The sequence below is a fragment of the Lingula anatina genome, chromosome 5, assembly GCF_051362555.1.
Source record: "Lingula anatina isolate TDL-2025a chromosome 5, LinAna3.0, whole genome shotgun sequence".
In the NCBI taxonomy this organism is placed as follows: Eukaryota; Metazoa; Brachiopoda; class Lingulata; order Lingulida; family Lingulidae; genus Lingula; species Lingula anatina.
In genome coordinates, this window is record NC_141771.1 from 6,161,064 (window position 1) to 6,183,505 (window position 22,442).

General features: G+C 36.1%; 4 protein-coding genes across 6 annotated transcripts in view; 3 read left to right on the forward strand and 1 right to left on the reverse strand.

Annotated features, from left to right (window-relative positions):
* Positions 1–601: 601 nt before the first annotated feature.
* Positions 602–3,518, forward strand: LOC106167312 (E3 ubiquitin-protein ligase TRIM56-like). The gene has a single exon (XM_013546056.3). The coding sequence runs from the start codon at positions 914–916 to the stop codon at positions 2,723–2,725; it is 1,812 nt and encodes a 603-aa protein (XP_013401510.3). The 5' UTR covers positions 602–913; the 3' UTR covers positions 2,726–3,518.
* A 2,161-nt stretch (positions 3,519–5,679) lies between these two features.
* LOC106168262 (uncharacterized) lies at positions 5,680–7,656 on the forward strand. Its single transcript, XM_013547273.3, has one exon. It carries the CDS (start codon positions 5,748–5,750, stop codon positions 7,245–7,247), a length of 1,500 nt encoding a protein of 499 aa, XP_013402727.2. The 5' UTR covers positions 5,680–5,747; the 3' UTR covers positions 7,248–7,656.
* A 59-nt stretch (positions 7,657–7,715) lies between these two features.
* Positions 7,716–19,980, reverse strand: LOC106161286 (calpain-7). The gene is made up of 21 exons (XM_087012462.1): positions 19,849–19,980; positions 19,038–19,158; positions 18,397–18,505; positions 18,003–18,052; positions 17,396–17,512; positions 16,985–17,052; positions 16,279–16,524; positions 15,686–15,772; positions 15,127–15,253; positions 14,780–14,865; positions 13,764–13,857; positions 13,051–13,197; positions 12,390–12,617; positions 12,117–12,261; positions 11,752–11,851; positions 11,166–11,304; positions 10,850–10,925; positions 10,346–10,560; positions 9,562–9,695; positions 9,124–9,210; positions 7,716–8,622 (listed from the first exon to the last, which is right to left on the reverse strand). The coding sequence occupies exons 2-21, from the start codon at positions 19,155–19,157 to the stop codon at positions 8,478–8,480; spliced, it is 2,520 nt and encodes an 839-aa protein (XP_086868588.1). The 5' UTR covers position 19,158; positions 19,849–19,980; the 3' UTR covers positions 7,716–8,477.
* Positions 19,981–20,052: 72 nt separating this feature from the next.
* Positions 20,053–22,442, forward strand: part of LOC106161289 (integrin beta-1) — a 39,867-nt gene continuing 37,477 nt past the window's right edge. For 2 of the 3 annotated variants that reach the window (XM_013538195.2, XM_013538194.2), the window contains exon 1: positions 20,053–20,235. The gene's annotated coding sequence lies outside the window, so the exon portion shown is untranslated. The remainder of the gene's footprint in view (positions 20,236–22,442) is intronic. The other variant, XM_013538196.2, reaches the window with a different exon arrangement.

The window sequence follows — 22,442 nt, forward strand, 5'->3', positions numbered from 1 at the left end:
GTAGGACTATAGGTGGGGCAACCTTTTTGACCAAGAGTGTATTTAAAAAATGATATGGTGAAAGATTTGTTTGCTTTGTTTATGCGCATTCACTTACTGCACTGTATCTGGTGGGAAGACGCAGGATGAGAGGGGACCTTAGAATCTAAATGGGGGGAGGGGGGCTGTTGCCCCCCCCCCCCCGGCCCCTGTTGAATTGACACTATATAGTCCAGATAACTCACGTATTAAGAACTCATATGTTTTTTGTTTGCAATGAATCAACAGATGATCTGATGGTAACGTCGGGAAAGAACAATAACGTAACTGATATGTGCTACATAAATCAGTCAAGGGCCAGATAACGTGCACTTCATTAAGTAGTCCTCAAGAGTACATTCCAATAGGAAGATAATACAAGGGGTTCAACTTTCAGTACTTTGTAATTTCGAAAAGTAATATAACCAAAAGCAATTTTTGGCTATAAAAAGCATAACATTTCATTGGACCGTTTATTAGATTAATTACAATTGCGTTGATATAGTAAGAAGAGTGATACCGTGGAACCAAACCTTTGACATAACAATATAAAAATAAATAAATTAACGGTAGGAATGTCATTTGACATGAAAGAATCTGTGATGACGATGTATAATCAACAATGCTGTTAATTTTCAAGCTGGTTAATGTATCATAAAACAAGCTATTGTTGCCCCCATTTACTGGCCACTTGTACTTCCAATTACACAATATGTTGTGCATGCTATCACAATTGGCATGATACAGTCTCTTAACATATTATTCATAGTCACTGTCACCTCTCAAGTTCAGATATCACGTGCTAGACTATAAAGGAGACTGGGCGCTCTATATACCTCACATGTAATTGTTCCACTATTGACTGGATGTCTTTCCAATGCCATGATGTGACAATATGGCCGAGGCATTGGCAGCGGCCTTCACGGATAACATTTTGACATGTAGCATCTGTCTGGAAGAGTATGAGGACCCCCGCTTGCTGCCATGCTACCATACATTTTGCCTTGCTTGCATATCTGACCATGCCAAGGGAACTCTCACTACAAAGAGGACATTTCAGTGCCCTGTTTGCCGAGAAGACGTCCAGTTTCCACCAGGTGGACTTTCTGAATTAAAAAAGAATTTTGCCTTTTGTAAGGCCAAGGACATAATAAACCAGCAACAAATAGAAAGAGAGGCATCAGAAAATGTAAAGAGTAATGTGGAAGCAGTGACACAGGCCGTTGCACAATTGTCCATCGGTTGTGAGAAACATCCTGGTAATGAACTCAAATACTACTGTGAAGATGATGATACCGTTGTTTGTGCTGACTGTGCATTAGCAGATCATTACAGGCATGGTATTTTACCTGTAGAAGAAGTTGCAAAAAGCAATAGAGAAAAAATTGAAAATGCCCTTGTTAAAACGCTGGCAAAAATTAACGTATTTAAAGAGGCAGTCGCCGAGGAAACAACCAATAAATGTGAGGACTCTCGTATCAGGACAGCCACTATCAACACCATTGAGAGACAAACGCAGCATATCTGTACATTAATTAATGAGAGGAAAGAGACACTGATATCAGAAGTTAATTCTGCTTATGATCTTAGAATGACGCAAAGAGAGGTTAACAAGGACAACCTTGAACTCCACCATGCCTCCTTGCAAAGTGTCTGTGACTTTGCCCAACAACTTGTCGCAAATGGCACCGACTCTGATATCATGGTTCATGCAAAGTCTCTCACAAATAAACTGACAACAATGGAAAACATACCAGTACCAACACCAGACACAACTGCAGAGATTTCTTATAGTCCTGGTGAGATATCTACTGCTGGACTGGAAGCCATGTTAGGGCAGGTGAAAGTACAGTCAAACCCCCCATCAGCTAGGCAGGGAACACATCCAAAATCAAGACCCAGTCTTCCCGTTTTCTTAGAGAAGGCAGAATGTGTACATTCCTTCACTGTTAAACTGAAATTTGAAAAGGAAAATGTTATCATATGGGGGTTAGCCACAGATGAGCAATATATATATGCTACGGGTTATAGAAATGACATAATAATAGTATTCACACATGCAGGTCACTTCATGTTTGGCATAAAATTAAAGAAACCTTTTGATGTAGCTGTGTCACAGACTGGTCGCATGTATATAACATCAATAGGTGACAGATGTGTCAAAGTGTACTCAACCAAAGGTAAACCGGTGACAACCATGGGTCAGGGTCAACTGGAAAAACCAAGTTGTATCACAATGAATAGACAAGGTAATGTGATGATTTTTGATGTGGAAAAAGAATCTATCCTCACATTCCACGCAGGCAGTGGGCATCTCCTGAACACTATTCGACTCACTATGTGTAAATCCCCCACTTTCATCACAGTGAACAGTGCTAACGATAACATTGTGATATCAGACTTGGGCAACTGTGTACATGTGCTGTCACCTACTGGTGATCAGCTGTACCAGTATGGCACAGAGGGCAGTGGTGTTGGCCAGAGTTTACCAGGTGGAGTGTGCACAGACAGCTATGGTCACATCTTCATTGCTGATGGTCGTAACCATAGGATTGTAGCACTGAGTCCACAAGGACAGTTAATCAAATACATTGCCACTGAGGATGATGGGTTGAAACACCCCATGGCATTAGCTATTAACCCTGCTGGCCTGCTGGTGGTGGCAGAGAGAAGGGGTATAGTTAAGACATTCCTGTACTTACAATAGATACACTTCACACAAAATGCTAAGTACACTGACAATGATGGTATGCCGTTTAGAACAAGAATCAAGACTGCTGGTGGTAGCAGAGTCAAAGAATAATTAATTTCAGGTATTTTAGAATTTACAATTATAGCATTGCTCATCTATTGTGCACTGATAACATTATGATTTTGTTGAAATCTTATTTTAATACTGTATGATAAATTGTAAATAACAAAATTAAATAAGAATCGCCTGCAACTATTTTAAAAGACATGTAGCAGTTAATTAATTCAAAATATTACATTTATCAAATGCAGTGCTATGCCAAAGATACCATGGTCTTTTCAATATTGTTTGATGTATATGTCTATTAAAAAGGCACATTCAAATTAACAGACATGTGAATGAATTCTAATAATGTCATTGCAGCTTGTTTGTAATATCACATAATAACATTATTAATCAAGTAAGAAAAAAAAACAATGGTATGAAATCATTTATCACAATTATTTATTTTGGTTGTCTCAATCACCTTTTTGTTAGTTATAAAAACATAATTTAAATTGCTTTAATGAACTAAAGCAGTGGAAACATTATTGTTGATACCCTCGTGTAGGCAAGTCAAAATACACACAAATGTTAATGTACAGTTACTTTACGTAATTTTGTTTAAATTTGGACTGCAACTGATGGTGACATTTTGTATAATGGATGCCATTTTTATGCCATGAAAAACTTATCTAAGAGGATTATAAACAGTTTGTTACATAATGCATATGTCTCCTGGGTAATAAAAACCAATCTGACAACGAAACAGTAAGTCTTGTTATGTACTGTATATGTATATAACAGGGTCACATACATGTAGATGTCACCCTCCCTAAACTAAAATGGATCCGTTGGTGAAAGCTACTAAGATTTTTTTACTTGTATTGCAAAATAATCCATGTTGACCATATGCAAAGAATCGAAACATTTGACAGAGAGGTGGACTCCTCACATAAATATCATTCATCTTTGTCAATGTTGGCAGACCTTTATCCAAGCTGCAAGCATAGTAGTGAGCAGAGAATGCTCTCTCTGCCTACACCCTACACTTTTTGGGCCAATTTCAGCAAAACCGTACAATTCAGTGGACTTTTTCTGCGAAAAAAAGTCCCCCTCACTACAACATGATGCGATCTGTTGTCAAGACGCAAAACGATTCCTTCCAGTCTAAAGGCCTTCTTTTATAATAGTTAGCTATGATTCTGTTACATGTAGCTGCAAGAGCCTAAAATGTGATTGTGTTAGTTGCATTCAACTCACTTTGGTCCTCTGAGCTCAATAAGAAGGTAATTCTCGGATGTGTCTAACTTGAGCTGGTAGACTGTATTAAACTTTTGTGTGTCTGCATAGTTACCACACCCCCTGCCACCCTGCCTTTCCACTGTCCTGTCAACTGGAACATGGAATAAATCACAATAATTGTGGACGTGTCCCCATACTGTAAGATTGAAAAACATCATATGTCAAGTAACAACGTTTAATCATCTTATGTATTATTACGGATCCAAAAATTCAAAGATGGCAATAATGCATCAAAATATATTCCATACCTTTTTAAAAGAAGCGGTCTAAAACTGATCTAAAACTGTGTCACATATATTAGTCAAGGACCAGATAACATGCACTTTACTCAATTGTATTCAAGAGAACATTTCGACAATAAGCATTTCTTCAATCTTAAGTACTTTGTTATTTAAGTGAAGAAAAAACAAGAAATTAATTGGGTCGAAAATATTATTTGTCTACTAGACACATTATGAAATTTTACTTGCCCGTTAATTTCCAATTTGATTTCGTGCTATCACTTTAATCGGTTTTTAAATATAAATTCTTATAGAGCTCATTCCCAATTAAATCATCCTTACACGTAGATCAACATTAATTCATTAACTGGAACTCTTGCTGAATGCAAACACTCTAATAAATTCCTCCTGAGTAGAATACAGGAACGCTGGTGATTATCCAATCACGTAGGAAACAAGATTCTTTAAATACCCATAGGCAAGGTTTCAATTTCAATCTTGACTGGGAAATTTCAGGATGTCGATCTTGGCCGTGACCTATATATACCCAGTATATACTGTGTGCGTGTGGTGAAACAGTGGCAGATTAAGAGGGGGGGGGGGGGGGGGGGGTTCAGAACCCCTCGATTTCTGGGCCCCTCTTGAAATTATAATTTTGACTAGCTGAATCATAGTTCTCTGAATCAAAGTTCTCAAATGGCATCATTCGCCCTCTAAAAAATCAAAAAAATTTCGGGCCCTATACAACTGTATAGTCCAGAAAACTCACGTATTAAGAGGACATATATTTGTTGGGACTTATTCAGCTGATGATCTGATGATAATGTCGGGAATGAACAATAACATAACTGATCTGAAGCTGTACTACATAAATCAGTCAAGGGCCAGATAACGTGCACTTCATTCAGTCGTCCTCAAGAGTACATTCCAATAGAAAGATAATATAAGGCGTTCATCTTTCAGTACTTTGTAATTTCGATTAAAGTCATATAACCAAAAGCAATTTTATGGCTATTAAAAGCATGGCATTTCATTGAACCGTTCAACCGGTTATTAAAAATTGCGTTAAATTTAGTGATGAGGGTGTAACCGTGGAATCAAACATGACAACATAATACATGGATAAATAAATGTTAGGAATTTCATCTGACATGAAAGAATCTGTAATGAGGATGTATAACCAACAATGCTGTAAATGTTGAAACTGGTTAATGTATAATAAAACAAGCTATTGTTGCCCACATTTTCTGGTCACTTGTACCTACATGTACAGTTAGCCTATATCTAATGTATTGTGTATGTTATCAATATTGGCATGATACAGTTTCTTTACATATTATTCATAGTCACTGTCACCTCTCATGTTCAGATATCATGTACTAGACTATAAAGGAAACTGGGTGCGCTGTACACCTCGCATGTCATTGTTCCACTATTGACTGGATGTCTTTCCAATGCAATGATCTGACAATATGGCCGAGGCATTAGCAGCGGCTTTCACGGATAACATCTTGACATGTAGTATCTGTCTGGAAGAGTATCAGGACCCCCGAATGCTGTCATGCTACCATACATTCTGCCTTGTTTGTATATCTGACCACGCAAAGAGAACCATCACTAGGAACAGGACATTTCAGTGCCCTGTCTGCCGAGAAGATGTCCAGTTTCCAGCAGGTGGACTTTCTAAATTCAAAAAGAATTTTGCCTTTTGCAAGGCCAAAGACATAATAAACCAGCAACAAACAGAAAGAGGGGCACCAGAAAATGTACAGACTAATGTGGAAGCAGCGACACAGGTCGTTGTAAAGTTCACCAACGGTTGTGAGAAACATCCTGGTAACGAACTCAAATACTACTGTGAAGAAGATGATACCGTTGTTTGTGGTGACTGTGCATTAACAGATCATTACAGGCATGATATTTTACCTGTAGAAAAAGCTGACAAAAGCAACAGTGAAAAAATCAAAACTGCTCTCGTTAAAACAAAAGTAGGCCTAAACGTATTCAAAGAGGCAGTCGTCAAGGAAGCAACCATAGAGTTTGAGGGGTATCGTGAGGCATCTACTGCTGGACTGGAAGCCATGTTAGGACAGGTGACAGTACAGTCAAAACCTACATTATCTGGGCAGGTGACAAATCCAATGTCAGAAACAAATCTTCCCGTTTTCTTAAAGAAGGCAAAATGTGTGCATTCCTTCACGGCTAAACTGAAACATGATAAGGGAAATTTTATTATATGTGGGTTAGCCATAGATGAGCAATTTATATATGTTACACTTTTAATAAATGACAAAACAAAAGTACGGGTATTCACTCATGCAGGTCTGTTCATGTTTGATATAAAGTTAAACACGCCATTTCATGTGGCTGTGTCACAGACTGGTAAACTGTATATAACATTAATAGGTGACAAATGTGTCAAAGTGTACTCCACCACAGGTAAACAGGTGACGACCATGGGTCAGAGTCAACTGGAGGAGCCAACTGGCATCACACTGAACAGACATGGCTATGTGATGGTTTGTGACGCAGAAAAGAAATCCATCTTCACATTCCGTGCAGACACTGGACAGCTCCTGAACACAATTCCACTCACTGCGTGCGAATGCCCCACTTTCATCACAGTGAACGGTGCCAATGATAACATTGTGATATCAGACGTTGACACATATTGTGTACACGTGCTGTCACCTACTGGTGATCAGCTGTACCAGTATGGCACAAAAGGCAGTGGTGATGGTCAGCTGGATAAACCATGTGGAGTGTGCGTGGATAGATATGGCCACATCTTCATTGCCGATTGTTATAACAACAGGGTTGTAGGACTGAGTCCACAAGGGCAGTTCATCAAACACATTGCAACTGAGGACGATGGGTTGGAATATCCCATAGGATTATCTATCAACCCTGCTGGCCTGCTGGTGGTGGCAGAGGGAGAGGGCAAAGTTAAGACACTCCAGTACTTACAATAGATACTGTACTAAGTATACTAACAATGATGACACATCATTTAGAACAAGAATCAAGAACAAGAATCAAGGCTGCTGTTAGTAGCAGAGTCAAAGAAAAATTAATTTCAGGTATTTTAGGATTTACAGTATTAATTGTTCACCTATTGTGCACTGATAACACAATAATTATGTTAGGATCTTATTATAATACAGTGTGATAAATGGTAAATAAAATTTAATAAGAATCACCTGGAATTCTTTTAAAAGACATGTAGCAAATAACTTATTCCATGTATTACATTATAGAAGCAATGTTATGCCAAAGATATCATGGCCTTTTCAATATTGTTCAATGTGCATGCCTATTATACAGGCACACCCAAAATAATAGATGTGTGGTATGTACATGAATTCTAATAATGCCATTACAGATTGTGTGTAAATATTATTGATATTATATCATTATTCATAAAGCATAAAAACAAACACTTGTCTGAATCATATTTATTTTGGTTGTCTCAATAACCCTTTCATTTAGTAAGAAAATAATTGAGATTGAAGTTTTGAATAAACCAAAGCAGCGGAAAGATTGTTGTTGATACTCTCGTAGAGTCAATTCAAAATGCACACAAGAATTCATATAGAGTTACTTTGTAAAATTTTGTATAAATTTGGACTGCAACTGATGGTGACATTGTGTATAAATGGTGACATTGTCATATCATGAAAACCCCCGATTCAAGAAGCATATAGAAAATTTGTTACAAAATGTATGTTTCTTCGGTAATAAAAACCTATCTGACTTTGAAACAGTCTTTTAATGTACTGTACATGTATATAATAGGGTCATGAACACGTAAATGTCACCCTCCCCAATCTGAAATTATGGATTTGCTGGTGGAAGCTGATAATCTTTTTATAATCCTACTGCAAAATAATTCAAATTCACCATATGCAAAGAACCATTTGACAGAGGGATGAAATCCTCACATGAATGTTATTCCTCTTTTTCAATTTAAGCCTTTTTGGCCATTTTTCACAAAAGCATTCAATTTTGTGGATTTTTTTCTGAGAAAATGTTGCCCACACCCCCACAGCCTGATGTGGTCTTTTGTCAAGAAATGAAACTGAAACAATTTCTTTTAGTCTTAAGGTTTTCTGCATTTTAACTATTAAAACTGGTTCGGAATAATCCCTGTTGTCCTCCCAGTTATTGCCATAATCCAAGACTTCTATTCCAATATAACATGATCACTGTAGTTGTGATATTGTAAATGGGTTGGATGAGCTAATGTTGAGAAGAAAAGGTCCTTCCTCTTTTGGATAAAATGTGGATGGCATTATGTTATAAATGCCACCAGGTATACTGTCCAACTGAAGAACACAGAAACCTCTCCTGGAAAAGTAAGAATTTATAATGATAACATTATAAAGACTACTGTTTGGGTAGACTATTCCAAATATCTAATTTTTTATGTAACTTGAGAAGAAAACACAATGCTATATGTTGTTTTTAAATGGATTTATTTACTTGTTGTTTAAAGAAATCTTTCTGTGAGCGCATAAACCATCTGATAAATACAGGGGTCTTAACATATGATTAAATTTTTCTTGCTTTCAGTGGCTGTTGTTGAGAAGGAAATAACAATAATCTGCATATTTTTAATTATTAAAATATATAATAGAGCTGTACTTTCAACGTTAAATAATATATTCAAGGCAATTTGCTAAAAAAAAAAAAAAAGAACCCACTCTCAAACCTTCCAAATCCCCAAGCTTTTTCAACACAAACACAGCAATTTTTAACACTAAATTAGAATAAAGAAACACTATAAATGATTAATTCCATTCCCTGCCTTATATAATGGCATCACCGCATGTGAAGTTGTATTCCTACCTGTAATCTCCAGAGGTCTTTTTCTGGAAGCTGCCTGCTGATTCATTGCAAGACACTGCAAAAACTTCAAACCCAACACTGTATTGCCTGAAAAAAAAAAAAAAATAAATAAATAAAAAAATAAATTAAAAAATATTTAAAAAGAGAAAACCATGGGGTAAGAGATTTTGAATTTCTTATTCCTTAAACAACTTCTTATATCTTATTGCTAAAATAATAAATGCTTTAATTGTGTAATGTGTGATTACATTCCCTTGTTGTAACTGTGCTACTTTTAAAACTGTCCTATCTGTGATTGTGCCACTCGTGATCACCCTAGCTGTGATTATATTACCTGTGACCAACTTAGCCATGACTGTGTTACTTAAGATTGCTAAGCTATGATTGTGTTAGTTGTAAGAGCCCTAGCAGCAATTCTACTAGCTGCATTCTACTCACTTTGGTCCTCTGAGCTCAATAAGAAGGTAGTTCTCGGCTGTGTCTAACTTGAGTTGGTAGACTGGATTAGACTGGTGTGTGTCTGGATAGTTACCACAGCCCCCTGCTGTCCTGCCTTTCCACTGCCCTGTCAACTGGAACATGGAATAAATTACCTTCATTGTGGGTGTGGCCATACTGAATGATTGACAGGCTGATAACCTCATGGTAATGGCTTGATTATTTCAAACTGTGAATTCTATAGATACTGTATTTTTTAGTATTGAATTCTTAAAATTAGAACATTCCGGTTGACTGTGATAATGCAATTGAAAAGCACACCAACTAATAGTTCTATTTTATACAGTGAAAGCACCAAAATGCCACATGGAAATGTTTTTTATGATTCCAAAATAATGTCTAAAAAATTGATATTTTTCCCTGTTGAAATGATATAGTACCATATTAACAAATAGGATTTTTTTTCATCTGGAATATTCTAACCATATCAGGTTAAAATGTCTAAAATTGCAACTGAGAAATATGGAGACCAAATTGTTAGCTTTACATAATAAACAAATATTATCATTACATTCTTGCAGGTCTAGAAGCAGGGTTGTTAGATGTAAACACAGGACATCTCTTGCTGGTTTTTGTCCTGTATTGTTTCATAGCTATTCAGTTTAATGGCACAGGGGGAAAAGAAGATACCTCCAAAGCTAGGAGGTCAGGAATGGGGTGGGGGCATGATCCAATACCCCCCCCCCCCCCCCCCCCCAGCTGTAGACTTGGACCTTAATTTCACCTGTTTCTCATATTTTGGATTATAGGGTTCCATGATCTTGCTGAAGACAAACTCGCAGGTAGAGTACACTCTCAGTGTGTAGTGAATAGTGTTGTTCTTCTCATACTGCGACGTGACCAGCGTGTACGTTGAGGAGCCGTTCACATCCTCCAGCATCTTGCATAGATAATGCGGGCTGTTGATTCGGACGCCATCTTTGTATGGCGGAGGGTCATCTGCAAATATAATCACACCAATCTGAAATAGCATCATAGTACCATTATATACCTAAAACATCTTTAAATTTGATTCTGACAAGAATACTGATCCTTGATGTCAAATGTTTTTGTAGTCACAAATTAAGAGGACAATATCAGTACTCTTGAGTTTCACAACCCATACAAATAAGCTGCATTTGTATATTTCATACTACATACACTAGGAACCCAACATGATGGTAATGCTTTCTCTAGAAATGAAATGTCACAGTGCAGTTATTTTACATACTTCAATCCATGTACTTACAAGGATAAAATACTCTCTTTCCTGACCCCTTGTAAACTAAGACGGTGATAAATTCCCTGTTGTTGGCAAAATCATCCTAAAAACAATATATAAACTGTAATTTATTTCATTTCCAGTCAAAATAGAAAACAAACACATGTATGTATAAGTCTGTTGAGCTGCTTGTGCAAAAATATGAATTCGAAGTAACTGTGAACTTATGTATATGTGTGTGTGTTTGTATTAATTGTTGAGTTCATTAAGCCGTGTGTGTGTGTGTGTGTGTGTGTTTCAGATCATGGACAATGGTGTCATCCAAGTATCACAAGTTACTCACCCTATCCTTGATATGTCTAGTCATCAGTATCCAGACAGCAGCTTTGGTTGGGTGTGGTGACTTCAACTCCAGTCGGTATTGGGGATTATCTCCGATGTTGTACACATCTTTCTTGGGACCTTCTTTGGCTGTCCATGTGCTGGAGAAAAATACTGAGACATATGAAACTCTGTCTCATGATAAAAATTCAAATTGTACATTGTGTGTTTGAATTTGCAGTGAAACTAACAGTAAATATAAGATGCTAAATAAGTTAGTCTGAAATATTACTCGTGTGTGTGTGTGTGTGTGCATGCGTGTGTGTGTCTAGAGCATGCATAGAGATTATATGTCATCATGCAGACAATTCACTGAAATAAGATAGAAGAATAAGATAGAAGAATAAAATAGAACATATGATGAAACTACACTTGTGACGAAATCACAAATATGTGCAAGTTTTGTACTATCAACAGATTCCATCCCAAAATATCACTATAAACAAATCAACTTAAAATGAACAGCTCTACATGTATATCCCACTTTCAAATTGATCTTTTAGACACTATTATGTCACAATTAAAGATGATATTGATAATCAACTTACTGGTGATAGCAAGTTGTATGTCCAAAAAGCTCTGGATTCCAGTTCACATAGATCACATCATAGAACCTCAATATGGACTCATAGTCTATCCAAAATACACCTAAATGAAAACATACATATATCAATTTATAGAGCCTCAATACAGACCATGAGTCTATCCAAAATTTGCCTAAATGAAACAATTATCCCAGGTTTGGGTTGTACCTAGCCAAGAGGTGATTTCATCCAAAGTCTCATGTTGGATAAACTTCAGGGGTGAATTTAGTTATTAAACTTTGTTTGTTGAGGGTTAAAACAGGGTACATGTAAATATTAAATTTATAGCAAAGTGTACCTTCCATGAATATTCATAAACTCATACTCACCATTGTCAATCATCTGAGCACTCTTGGGGTCAAAGTTCAAGGCCTTCTGGAGCTGAGGTGTCCAGTTTGTGGTGTCCCTCTCAGAGAAATTCCCCTTCCAGCACAGATGACTCCACGGGTTCTTTAACTGCATCAACTTCTTACCCTGAAACAAAAAAAAAAAAAGAAGAAAACAAGTTAACTAAATTTTGAGACATGTCAGAGAAATTCAACTTCCTGCAGAGATAAATCCATGGGTTCTTTTTACTGGCTGAGTGGCAGCATTCTACCTACCATGATTTCACGAATGTCCAACATGGCGTACGCATGAGTGGGAACAAGACCAGCCCGCTCTCCCTCTGCATCAGACATCTCCCCTGTTGCCACGGTAACCAGACAGTGGCCTTTATGGAAGCGGTCCATAATTTTGGTGAATTCTTTATCCTTGTTAAACTCTGGATTGTTGGGTCTGATGGCAATGCGTTCTGGGATCCAGCCGGTAAGCGCGTGCAGATCTATGTTCTGAAAATGGACAAGGAACGGTTGTTTATAAAACACTGCTACTGGAAATATATATTTAGGCACATTTATTAGCCATTAGTGTATCTCCAGGGGAGGAGGGAGGGGTTAACCTGTTATCTGTATACACCCCCCCCCCCTCCAACAATCATGAGAATTGAACGCAGTATCAGTTTTTGAAGAAGAATTTCTACAGGAGGAGTTCTCCAGTGGAAAACTGCTTGCAGAAGTTTTTAAACCAAAATGGAAAATATGTGGGTGAGAAATCCTTGACTGTCATATTCATAAATATTTTTCAATTTGTCTTTAATTTAAGAAAATTCTGTCTTTTACTAGTACAGGTCTACAATGTATAAAGTATGATATAATACTGGCCTAAAAGGAAAAATGTTCAAGATCAAGAGTCATGATCACTTCTATTGCCCAGACCACTTACTGAGTTAGAGCCAGGGAAATCATACCCTCCCATCACCTTCAGGTATGCCTTCTCTAGCAGCGACACCCATAACTCATTCTTATTGGCAGAAAATGAACACAACAATTCCCCATCGTACCCCATTGGTAAGAAGTCGTCTATGATAACCTGAAATTGACAGGGGGATCATGAACTCTTTCTACATAAAAACTGATTTCATCTTTAATATCTTTATTATTTCTGGAACCTGCTATTATGATACTTATTTTGTAATTATTTCAACATTAAATTCATAAAGTTGACAGAAAAATGTTAAAGTATTTAAACTGGAAATAAATATTTCCCCAGTGGAAGGCTAATGAAATTTATCACTGGTCTTTTTAACAAAAATCACAAATGATTCAAAGTAATTGATTCTAGTCAAATAATATACAAATATTGACTTCCACCGAGTTGACTTTAATGTAATATTTTCAAATGGAATGTCAAATTAAAAAAAAAAAAGATCCTGTGGAATGCAGTGTGACATCAATGGGATGGAATATTCTAATATTTTACAGTGCGGGCCGACACATGATTTTTTTATCGGTATATACAATATTGTTATTTGACCAATGAGAAAAGCCGGTATATTGGTGATTAATAAAAATATATGTGTATTAAACTGTTTACCATAACTAGCTTTTTAAATAAAACTATTGTAAAGGCAGTGATGGCTTTTGGGCAATACATACTTTCCTATGGACCCCGTTTATGTTGAATTTGACCATGTATTTTCCACAAGGGTTATACTGGGGTTCTCCATTTCTATTCTGGGGATATATGATACTGGAAATAAATTAGGCAATTAGATATGAAGAAACATATAACACAAAACAACAACCCAGGTAATAATATAATTTAATCTTTTACAATAAAAAAAATTGGCTGAGTGCAAAAATTAATTGATGAAGGCAGTTGGAAAGGGATTCCTTTGAAGAAATGAAGATCTGAATCACAGACCTTGATGAAAACATCCTAATAATAATGAGGCATGGTGTAAGAATGCTTCCTGCCAATAGATTCAGATTCAGATTCAGATTCAGAAGTTTATTGACAATCGCCCTACATCCGGGCATGATCAAATACAAATACAAGAAGTAATCCGCAGAGTGATTACCATATACAGTTTGATATACATTATATAATGTCTAGACTAAAGCAGGGAAAGTACAAGTACTACTCAATAAAGATCAATATAGGGATAACAAAAAAAAAAAAAAAAAAAAAAACTGATTCAACTAGAATAGGCTACACTAAACCTTATATTAAACTAACTATTATTTAGGGGGATATGAAAACTGCATCGTCAGTTAATCTAGGTTTTATTCAGCATGGATGCAATTTTCACATCCCTAGCTTTAAAACAATCACAAAGAAAATTAGTTGTGCATTTTGCAATATCAAAATCATTACATTGCAGTACGGTAATAAAAAGTTCAATGATGGACTAAAATTATTGACTAAAATATCACATTTTGATATGTAAGAATGAAAACACAAAATATGTTATATGCTCCCTACAGACATTTACAAAACCACCTTACAGTATCTTAAATTTAAAAACTGGGAGCATCAAAGCCCAAAAGAATCAGGAAGCAAATAATGAATAAATTAGTAAAACAGAAAATTAGTTGAGTATGCCGAGATTCCTAATGCTTGATTGTAATGTGTGAGGTTTCTCAATTTTACAAACTATCTGTCCACTTACGTAGTGATGAGTTTCTTCTTAAATCTTCTCTCATACTGTGCACTTATGGCCAGAGAGGCAACAAATGAACAGTCCGATACTATGGTCTGAAAAGTATAAGAATATCTTAAAATTAACAAATATAACTGGCAACACAGCACCAAATTAAGTAAATAAAATATTTCATGAATAACATATTAAATATTGAGTAATACGATGAATTTTAAATCAATGTTTATGAAAATTCCTCACATTTGGAAAATGTTTTAAGATAAAAAGAAAACTTGAACTTATCGCATAGAGTGACTTTTCAAACAATTTATGAAAAAAAAAATCAGACAATAACAGAAAAGTTCTTTAAGTCTGACCTGTCTGACACTAAAACTGGACACTGCCAGGATCATGGTGGGGTTGTCCATGAACTCCTCTGGTCGAACCCACTGTTTTAGTTTGCTCTTCTGCTTGGGACTCAGGGCCAGTTTGCCTGTCTTGTCACTAGCAGAAAACAACCAGGTCATTTTTGGAACAATCTTAGCACAATTTTAATTTAAAAAAAAAAAAAAAAAAAAAAAAAAAAACTTTCAACCTGTGTTATTACAAAGTAAGTGGCATCATAAATTACACATATTCAATTCACCAAATCCCCAAACCCTTGGGGCTCACTTCCATTGAAGCTATCAGTCTACGTAGCGATGCAACTCTGCTGGGCCTCATGCTGAATACAATCAGTTTCACAGATAAACACAGCCCCTCTTGTTTCCAATGTTTTCATATCATCACCAGCTATTCCGTCAATGCAAAGTGGAGGCGTGTTGATGTGTTAAAGTGATTGCATTCAGCAATAGTTCCTGTAGAGATGGATCTCTATCTATGCATATACTGGTAATTTCAATGGGAATAAACTTTCATTCCTCCAAAGGCACTCACCTGAATGGCACTGGGTATGCAAACCTCTCCTTCATATCCACTGACATAAATGGCACATAGGCAATGTCATTGATGAGAGATGTGGTCCTGAAATTAACCATACAAGATACAGGAGTATAGTTAATTGACTTTGTGTGAACTCACCAATGTCACCACCTCTCGATAACCCCGCCCACTGCATGAATATTCATACATTCACCAAAGGCACCATCCCTTCTATGGCAACTTCTGCTATAGCATGATTAACAAATATGAGACAGTTACAAAACCAGTCAAATTTAGAAAAGTAAAGATAATGCAAATCGATTTATCAATACAGAAACAGTTCTCCAACTAGGCCTCCCTGTGGTGAAATCAATACATTATCAGCAATTAAATCAAATTCATTTGATTCTTCACAACTTTCCCTTGCTAAGTGTCATGATTCCACTGAATCCCATTACCTTAAAACCAATATCTCTTACCTTAAAACAGATATCTCTTGTCTCAAAACCTATAAAATCTCTTACCACAAAACAGACATATCTTACATTTAAACTAAAATCTCTAACAATAAAACAAATACCTCTTACATTAAAAAAGATACACCTTACTTTAAAACCTGTATCTCGTCTTTGGTGTAGCCCCCACTGCCCCCGCCTCCTCCTCCCCCTCCTCTTGTAACCCTCGCCCCCACTCTCCTCCTCCCCTGATCCTCCTCCTCCTCATTATCCTTCAGACTGAACCCCAGAGGCCCAGGCAGGGGTTTCCTGTTGTCCTGTGAACCTGGTTGGGGGGCCCTGGGGCTCAGGCTGGGGCTAGGGACCCTGGGGATGGCCTTGGACTTGAGTGCCTCTGCCCTATTTGAAAACAGGTGACAAAACTGGATGAATTGCAACATGCACTTGGAAATAGGTGATGCAGAAAGGTGGTAACTTATTTGGGTGATAAATTATCCATTGACACAGAGCATGTTTGAAAATAAGTGGTCAAAGTGGGATTATCTGTCATTAGCTACAAACAATTCCACTTTTATAATACTACCACTGTTGTCAGCTCTTTGCAAATATAAATTAAACCAAATAATGATTCATTATGTCTTAAATGTGTTTACATTCATGGGCTCTGAACTAGTGTGACTGTGTAATTGTAATACTTATTGTATTACTTTGTAAATATGTGGAATATAAGATCATGCCTTTCTTGGTGACGTATATTGCAGGTTTTGGACAATCAATATATATCTCATTAATATACATTTTATGTTAACATTATTACCCTTCTATGCAGTGATTAGCATATAAATTCACATAACAGTACCTGTCTAGAGCCTGTGTGGCCATCTTTGTGACATTCTCCTTAAGTTTATTATCTGCCGTGGAATCCCTCTGTAAACATATCATCTTACATACATGAAAAATGTGCTGTTTTACACATATTTTATAAAATACATTACTAAAGTATTTTAACGCGACAAGCAGTTCTTTTAACACCATTTCCTTTTTTTCTCTTAATTTTTGATTAAGTAACAAAATACTTTATTTACTTACAGTGTGATTTAAAATGTGATTTAAAATTAAAATTTTTATGCTAATAAAATGAATTATTCCACAAATGAAATCATTCTTAGGCTATTTATCTGTATTAAGATAGATTCCATATTCATGCATGTATGCTTATTATGTGCAGTATATGCATATCATATATGCAAGCACCTGCCTTCCAACTTACAATTTTAATAAACAGTTCCACAGACTCTGTGTATAGTTGCACTGCCTCTTCCTCATTGTTGTTTTCATCCTCGTCAAATGCCTGGTGGAGCAGAAACTGGGCCCTCTCCAGATTCATCTAAAATTTTCATCAAACATGACCAGAGATGAGAGTTGTGACAATAACCCATAATATGAGGACCTTTCTCACACACAATCATTTTAATTAGTAATATTTCTTTATGTTTTGTAATTATCAGGAAAAACTTTATAAAATAAAATAAATTTAAATGGACAAAAAGATAAACATAATCAGCTGCTAAAAACACCAGTATTTCTTTTTTCAATTTTAACAACACTGATTTAAGAAATATAAATTTAATTTAATAATAAATAAATTTAATTTAAACATAAATTAAATTTAATATTAATTTATTCATATGCTTATACAGTAGATGTACATTTTACGAAGAATAAAGCCCAACAATGTGTTCTATGACTACATTTATTTACGAAGTTTACAATTATAACAATTTTGAAAATAATTTTGTGCAAAAACTTGTGTAATAAATTAATGCTGTTTGAATTAGGAGAGTTCATACCATACACCTGCAGGTGAGACACCTTACCTGTTGTTCCGTCTTGCCAACATGGCTCCTTATGCTGCTGGCATTCCTGACTAAAGAGAGGAAGACACACTGGCTTAATACAGTTAACTTATTGTAATCAACAGCATGACTACTTTTATCGCTGCCATCATTTTTTTTTATCATTTCTATACCAGTAGATAAAAATTGCTAAAAAATAATCCATGCCAGCATCTATGCTTATTTTGTAAACAATACAAAGAAATTATAATCTTTTAACAAATAAACATCAGTCCCAACAAATTTTGCATGAAATGACCTAAATTCTGGCCTTAAAAAAACACTGGGGACTGAATTCAAAACATTATTTTCGAATCCAAAAGCGTTAAAAGGCAAAAAAAATTAATGGCAAGAATTCTATATAAACACCAGTTACCCATTGCCTGGAGTTGCTCTGAGCGACACATGTATTCATTGGCCTTGTCTGTCAGTCCAGGTCTCTGGGACCCACTCATACAGGCATTGATCAGGGCCTGAGCTGCCTCCTAGATAACAAAAGTATACCATTTTACTATTATTATTATTTTTCCAATAATGAGCACCAGTACTGTAGGGATGAGCTTGCTGGAAATAAGAGTGTGAACTTTTTGATCATAAGGCAAGATTTGTCACAATTACAAAAAAGACTTATTGTTTAATGTGCCAATAGCTCTGCTGTATAGGAAAATAAGCAAAATTTACCAAATAGTATTTTGACTGCTGATATGGCAGAGGATATTTGACTGAGGATGAAACAATGAGGAAGGAGCAGTATAATTGTACACAGAGTCTGTGGAGCTGTTCATTAAAATCAGGGAAATGGGGGCTGTGACAGTCATTTGTTACATTAGTAGAAATGGATATATGGATATGCTTGCTGTACATGTACAAATGTAGAGTCTCAGCTGCTTGGTTGAGAGGCCAAATGATATTTTTACAGCAGTGAATGTGGGTAGGAAGACATACTCACAATAGACCTACTGGTATCAAATATACAATCTCTGTTTTCCACATATATTACGATATAAAGTAACTCACTGTGTAATAAAATGCGGCACTCTGATACTGCCCCTTCTGGTCAAAATCCACTGCAGCCCTGGCAAAATTGTATCCATCTTGTTCTAATGTGGTGGGATCAACTGCACTACTGTTGTCCATTCTGAAACATAACAAACAAGATTTTCTATTTCATTGTATGGTCCACATTTTTTTATCTTTAAGTTGGGTATGAAATTATAAAAGTCTGAGTCAATGTTTAAAGCTTAGAGACCTGTATCTGTATCTGTCCATATACGTCTAAGGAGACCACTACTGGTGTAAGATAGACGGAAAGAAATGCTTTAAAATCTCTACCCTTGAAGTTATTCTCAACATGATTATAATCTTTTATGCTCAATCAAATTTACAAAACAATAAGCCCACAAAAAATACTGTGCACGTTGACCAGCATCATGCACATCTGACAAAATATCTTTCAGAAATTAAGACATTTAACATTGAGTTTGACAGTTAGGATCTATAAAAATTCCCAGGGACTCCAACTTGTTTTGTGTCTGAGGCGGATTTGAACCAATGAAATAATATCTAAGTACGCCTTTGCTTAGAAAGAATGAAATAAATGCATAATACCACTTGCATTAAATATTGGTGTATCACTTTCGAAACTTGAAAGTCGAAGGTTGTAATTTGCTGTTAAGGGCGATTACTAGTATATTCAATCAGCTGCTTTAGAAAATGTATTTTGCTTTTCATCATCGTTGAGATATTCTAAAGGTCTTCGTGGAACAGTCATTTAGAGAAGAAACTTCAAGCCAAAGAAATAAAACAGAAAGCAGTGCTCTTTGCTTACCTTACCACATCCTCAATGAAATGTTTTTTACTCTACTTGTCCCATAGATGGTGCGCACCGCTGCCTTAAGACAAGATGAGCCTATTTTTCTTGCCCATTGTTTTGATGATATTGTTAGATTTGTAACAAACAAACTATAAAATTATCAAAATATACAATGTTTGTTTTCATTTCAGTTGATTATCTCTTAGTTTAGTCTTTATTAACTAGAGTGGGCATATTTTATTTCACGTCGTCTGCAACACACGTTTTGATGACGTAGTTCACACAGCTTGTTTGGTGCTGGAGAGAGGATTCGGTACACCTGTAAATAGAGTGAGTGATATAACTATAACCGGCGTCTGGGTTACGTTTTCTATGCTCAAGTTATATTGATAAATATAAAAGGTAAGTGTACATGAATGAACCTTTAAAATATCTTTTTTCATTTTGGAGTTACGGCTTAGTTATTTCGACTAGCAAAAGTAGGTCAAACTTTCTGTTGTTCTATGCTTGGTAAGGCTATGTGAGATTTTGTAAGAGCTTCAACGGTGGCACTCCTAGATTACTTTGAAATGACTCTACTTAATGTGTCGGCTTTGTCTGCTTTCTCGTGTCTGGGATGTGCTGAAATTTTCGTGAAACTCGAAAACCTTTATAAGTGAAAAATAGGCACAAGAAAGTTGTTTTGTTAATCATAAATTCTGTGAAATCCTAAGCCAAATGGAACTCGTTAACATTGTTGCCAGTTCTGCTTGATCAGATAGACTTCTCACTAGTTTTTGCTTTATAATATTTCAACCAAAATATTGTGATTTGATCAGATATGGTGATAAGATAATAGAACAAAGATTGACAGAGAATGGGGATGTTGCTTTTTTCAGTTGATTTAAAACAAAAAAGTTTCTCTACTAGCTATTGACAACAGAGGTGTCTCATATATCCCCACATCCAGTGGTGCTGCTCTACCCCCATCTCCTGCCATCCTGCTATCCAACCCCACCACTACCTAATACAGGTCTTAAATCCCCCCTCCCCTCCCTTACCACCACTGCCGATACTCTAAAAATTCCTGCTTGTAGGCCAGGGTAACAAACTTGTGCTGCACACAGCACAAACTGGAGATATTGTTTGTATAAAAGAAAAGGTATGGACATCCCTGTATAAAATGCTCAGATGATGGATTAACTATATTGATTTCACCAGCCAAGAACTATGTGGGCATTAAATGTTTTACGGCCAAATGATGTTATTTCCCATGAGGATTCTTTGACTGTGTGACCATTATGCGTGATTATTAAGTACATGGATAAGAGGGAAGGTGGCTTGAACTGATAAAAATGGATCTCCTTTTGAGGAAAAGAAATGAAAAAGGGTGGGTGTGTCTAGGAGAGATTGTGAATGCAGAAGCAGTTCTAGACATGCATGCTCAAAGTCTGTATATATATATATCTTTTATAAACCACAACATTCAGATATAAAATCACTATCATTTTTTTTTCTTAGTTCTTCTCGTAAATAAATAAACCATACCCATTCTGCACCAATTCAGAGGTTTTAGATTGCTCAAGTTGGATTCAATTTGCCATTTATGGTTTATGAAGCTCTGAGTGTACCTGGCTTTATTAAGGTGATTCAATATGTGTGTATTGTCTATTTTGGGCTGGTCTGAATTTCATTAGTGATCATAACTTACCCTGGATTAGACAGATAGGTTTACATGGGAGAGGGAAAATCAATAATCTGTAATCATTGCAAAGTCACATTATCCCCTTTATGACAGAAATCACTGTGAGGGTGATGACATAATGTAAATGAACCAAATATATTAGCAGTGAAGATTGAAAACCTGAGGTGAATTCACACTAGGAACGGTTATCAGGTCCTAACTGTAGTCTGGCCACAGGATCAAGATACCATTAAAGCCAGTTCACAGGAATTAAGCTCAGACCAATGCTGACCAATTTGTCTAATTTTTCCCCTCCCATCTTTATATTACTTGAGGCCAGCAAGCCTTTGGGAAATTAAATATTTTTTTTTTTTTTCGTTTTATGGCTTGGTTTTCAGTTGTAAGTAGTTTTGTCTATATTCAGCAGCAGCCAGTGAGGGTATTACATAAATGTGGTTTACTTGTTCATAGATATGGATTTAAACATAATATATAAACAGTAGAAATCAATGAGTCGAGTGTTAGGATAACATTATAGATGTGATATAACAAAAGACTTGAAGGTAATATCAAAACAAATGCTACCTTTCTAGAAGGAGTTCCTGGTGTTTATTGTCAATATTTTGATAGGTCTACATTGTAATACAAGTATAGCACTGCAGCTTGTTTTGTGCTTCTAGATTTACTGGTTTAGTGGTATAGATAACCATAAGTTATTTGGATCAACTTATGGTGCTCTGAGGCCTAAAAAAAGTCATCAGTATTAGATTCAAGATTAGACCTAACTGGAGCTTCTATCAAAAAGGTCTAAAAATCACTTTTGGAAGCTCAAATTGAAGCCAAATACTAGTAAGACTTAAGCTGATGAAAGTATCTTTATCAAAGAATTTCTGAAAGGCTGCTCACCTCATTTTGTCAGTCTTATAAATGTCTCTTCAGCAAATTG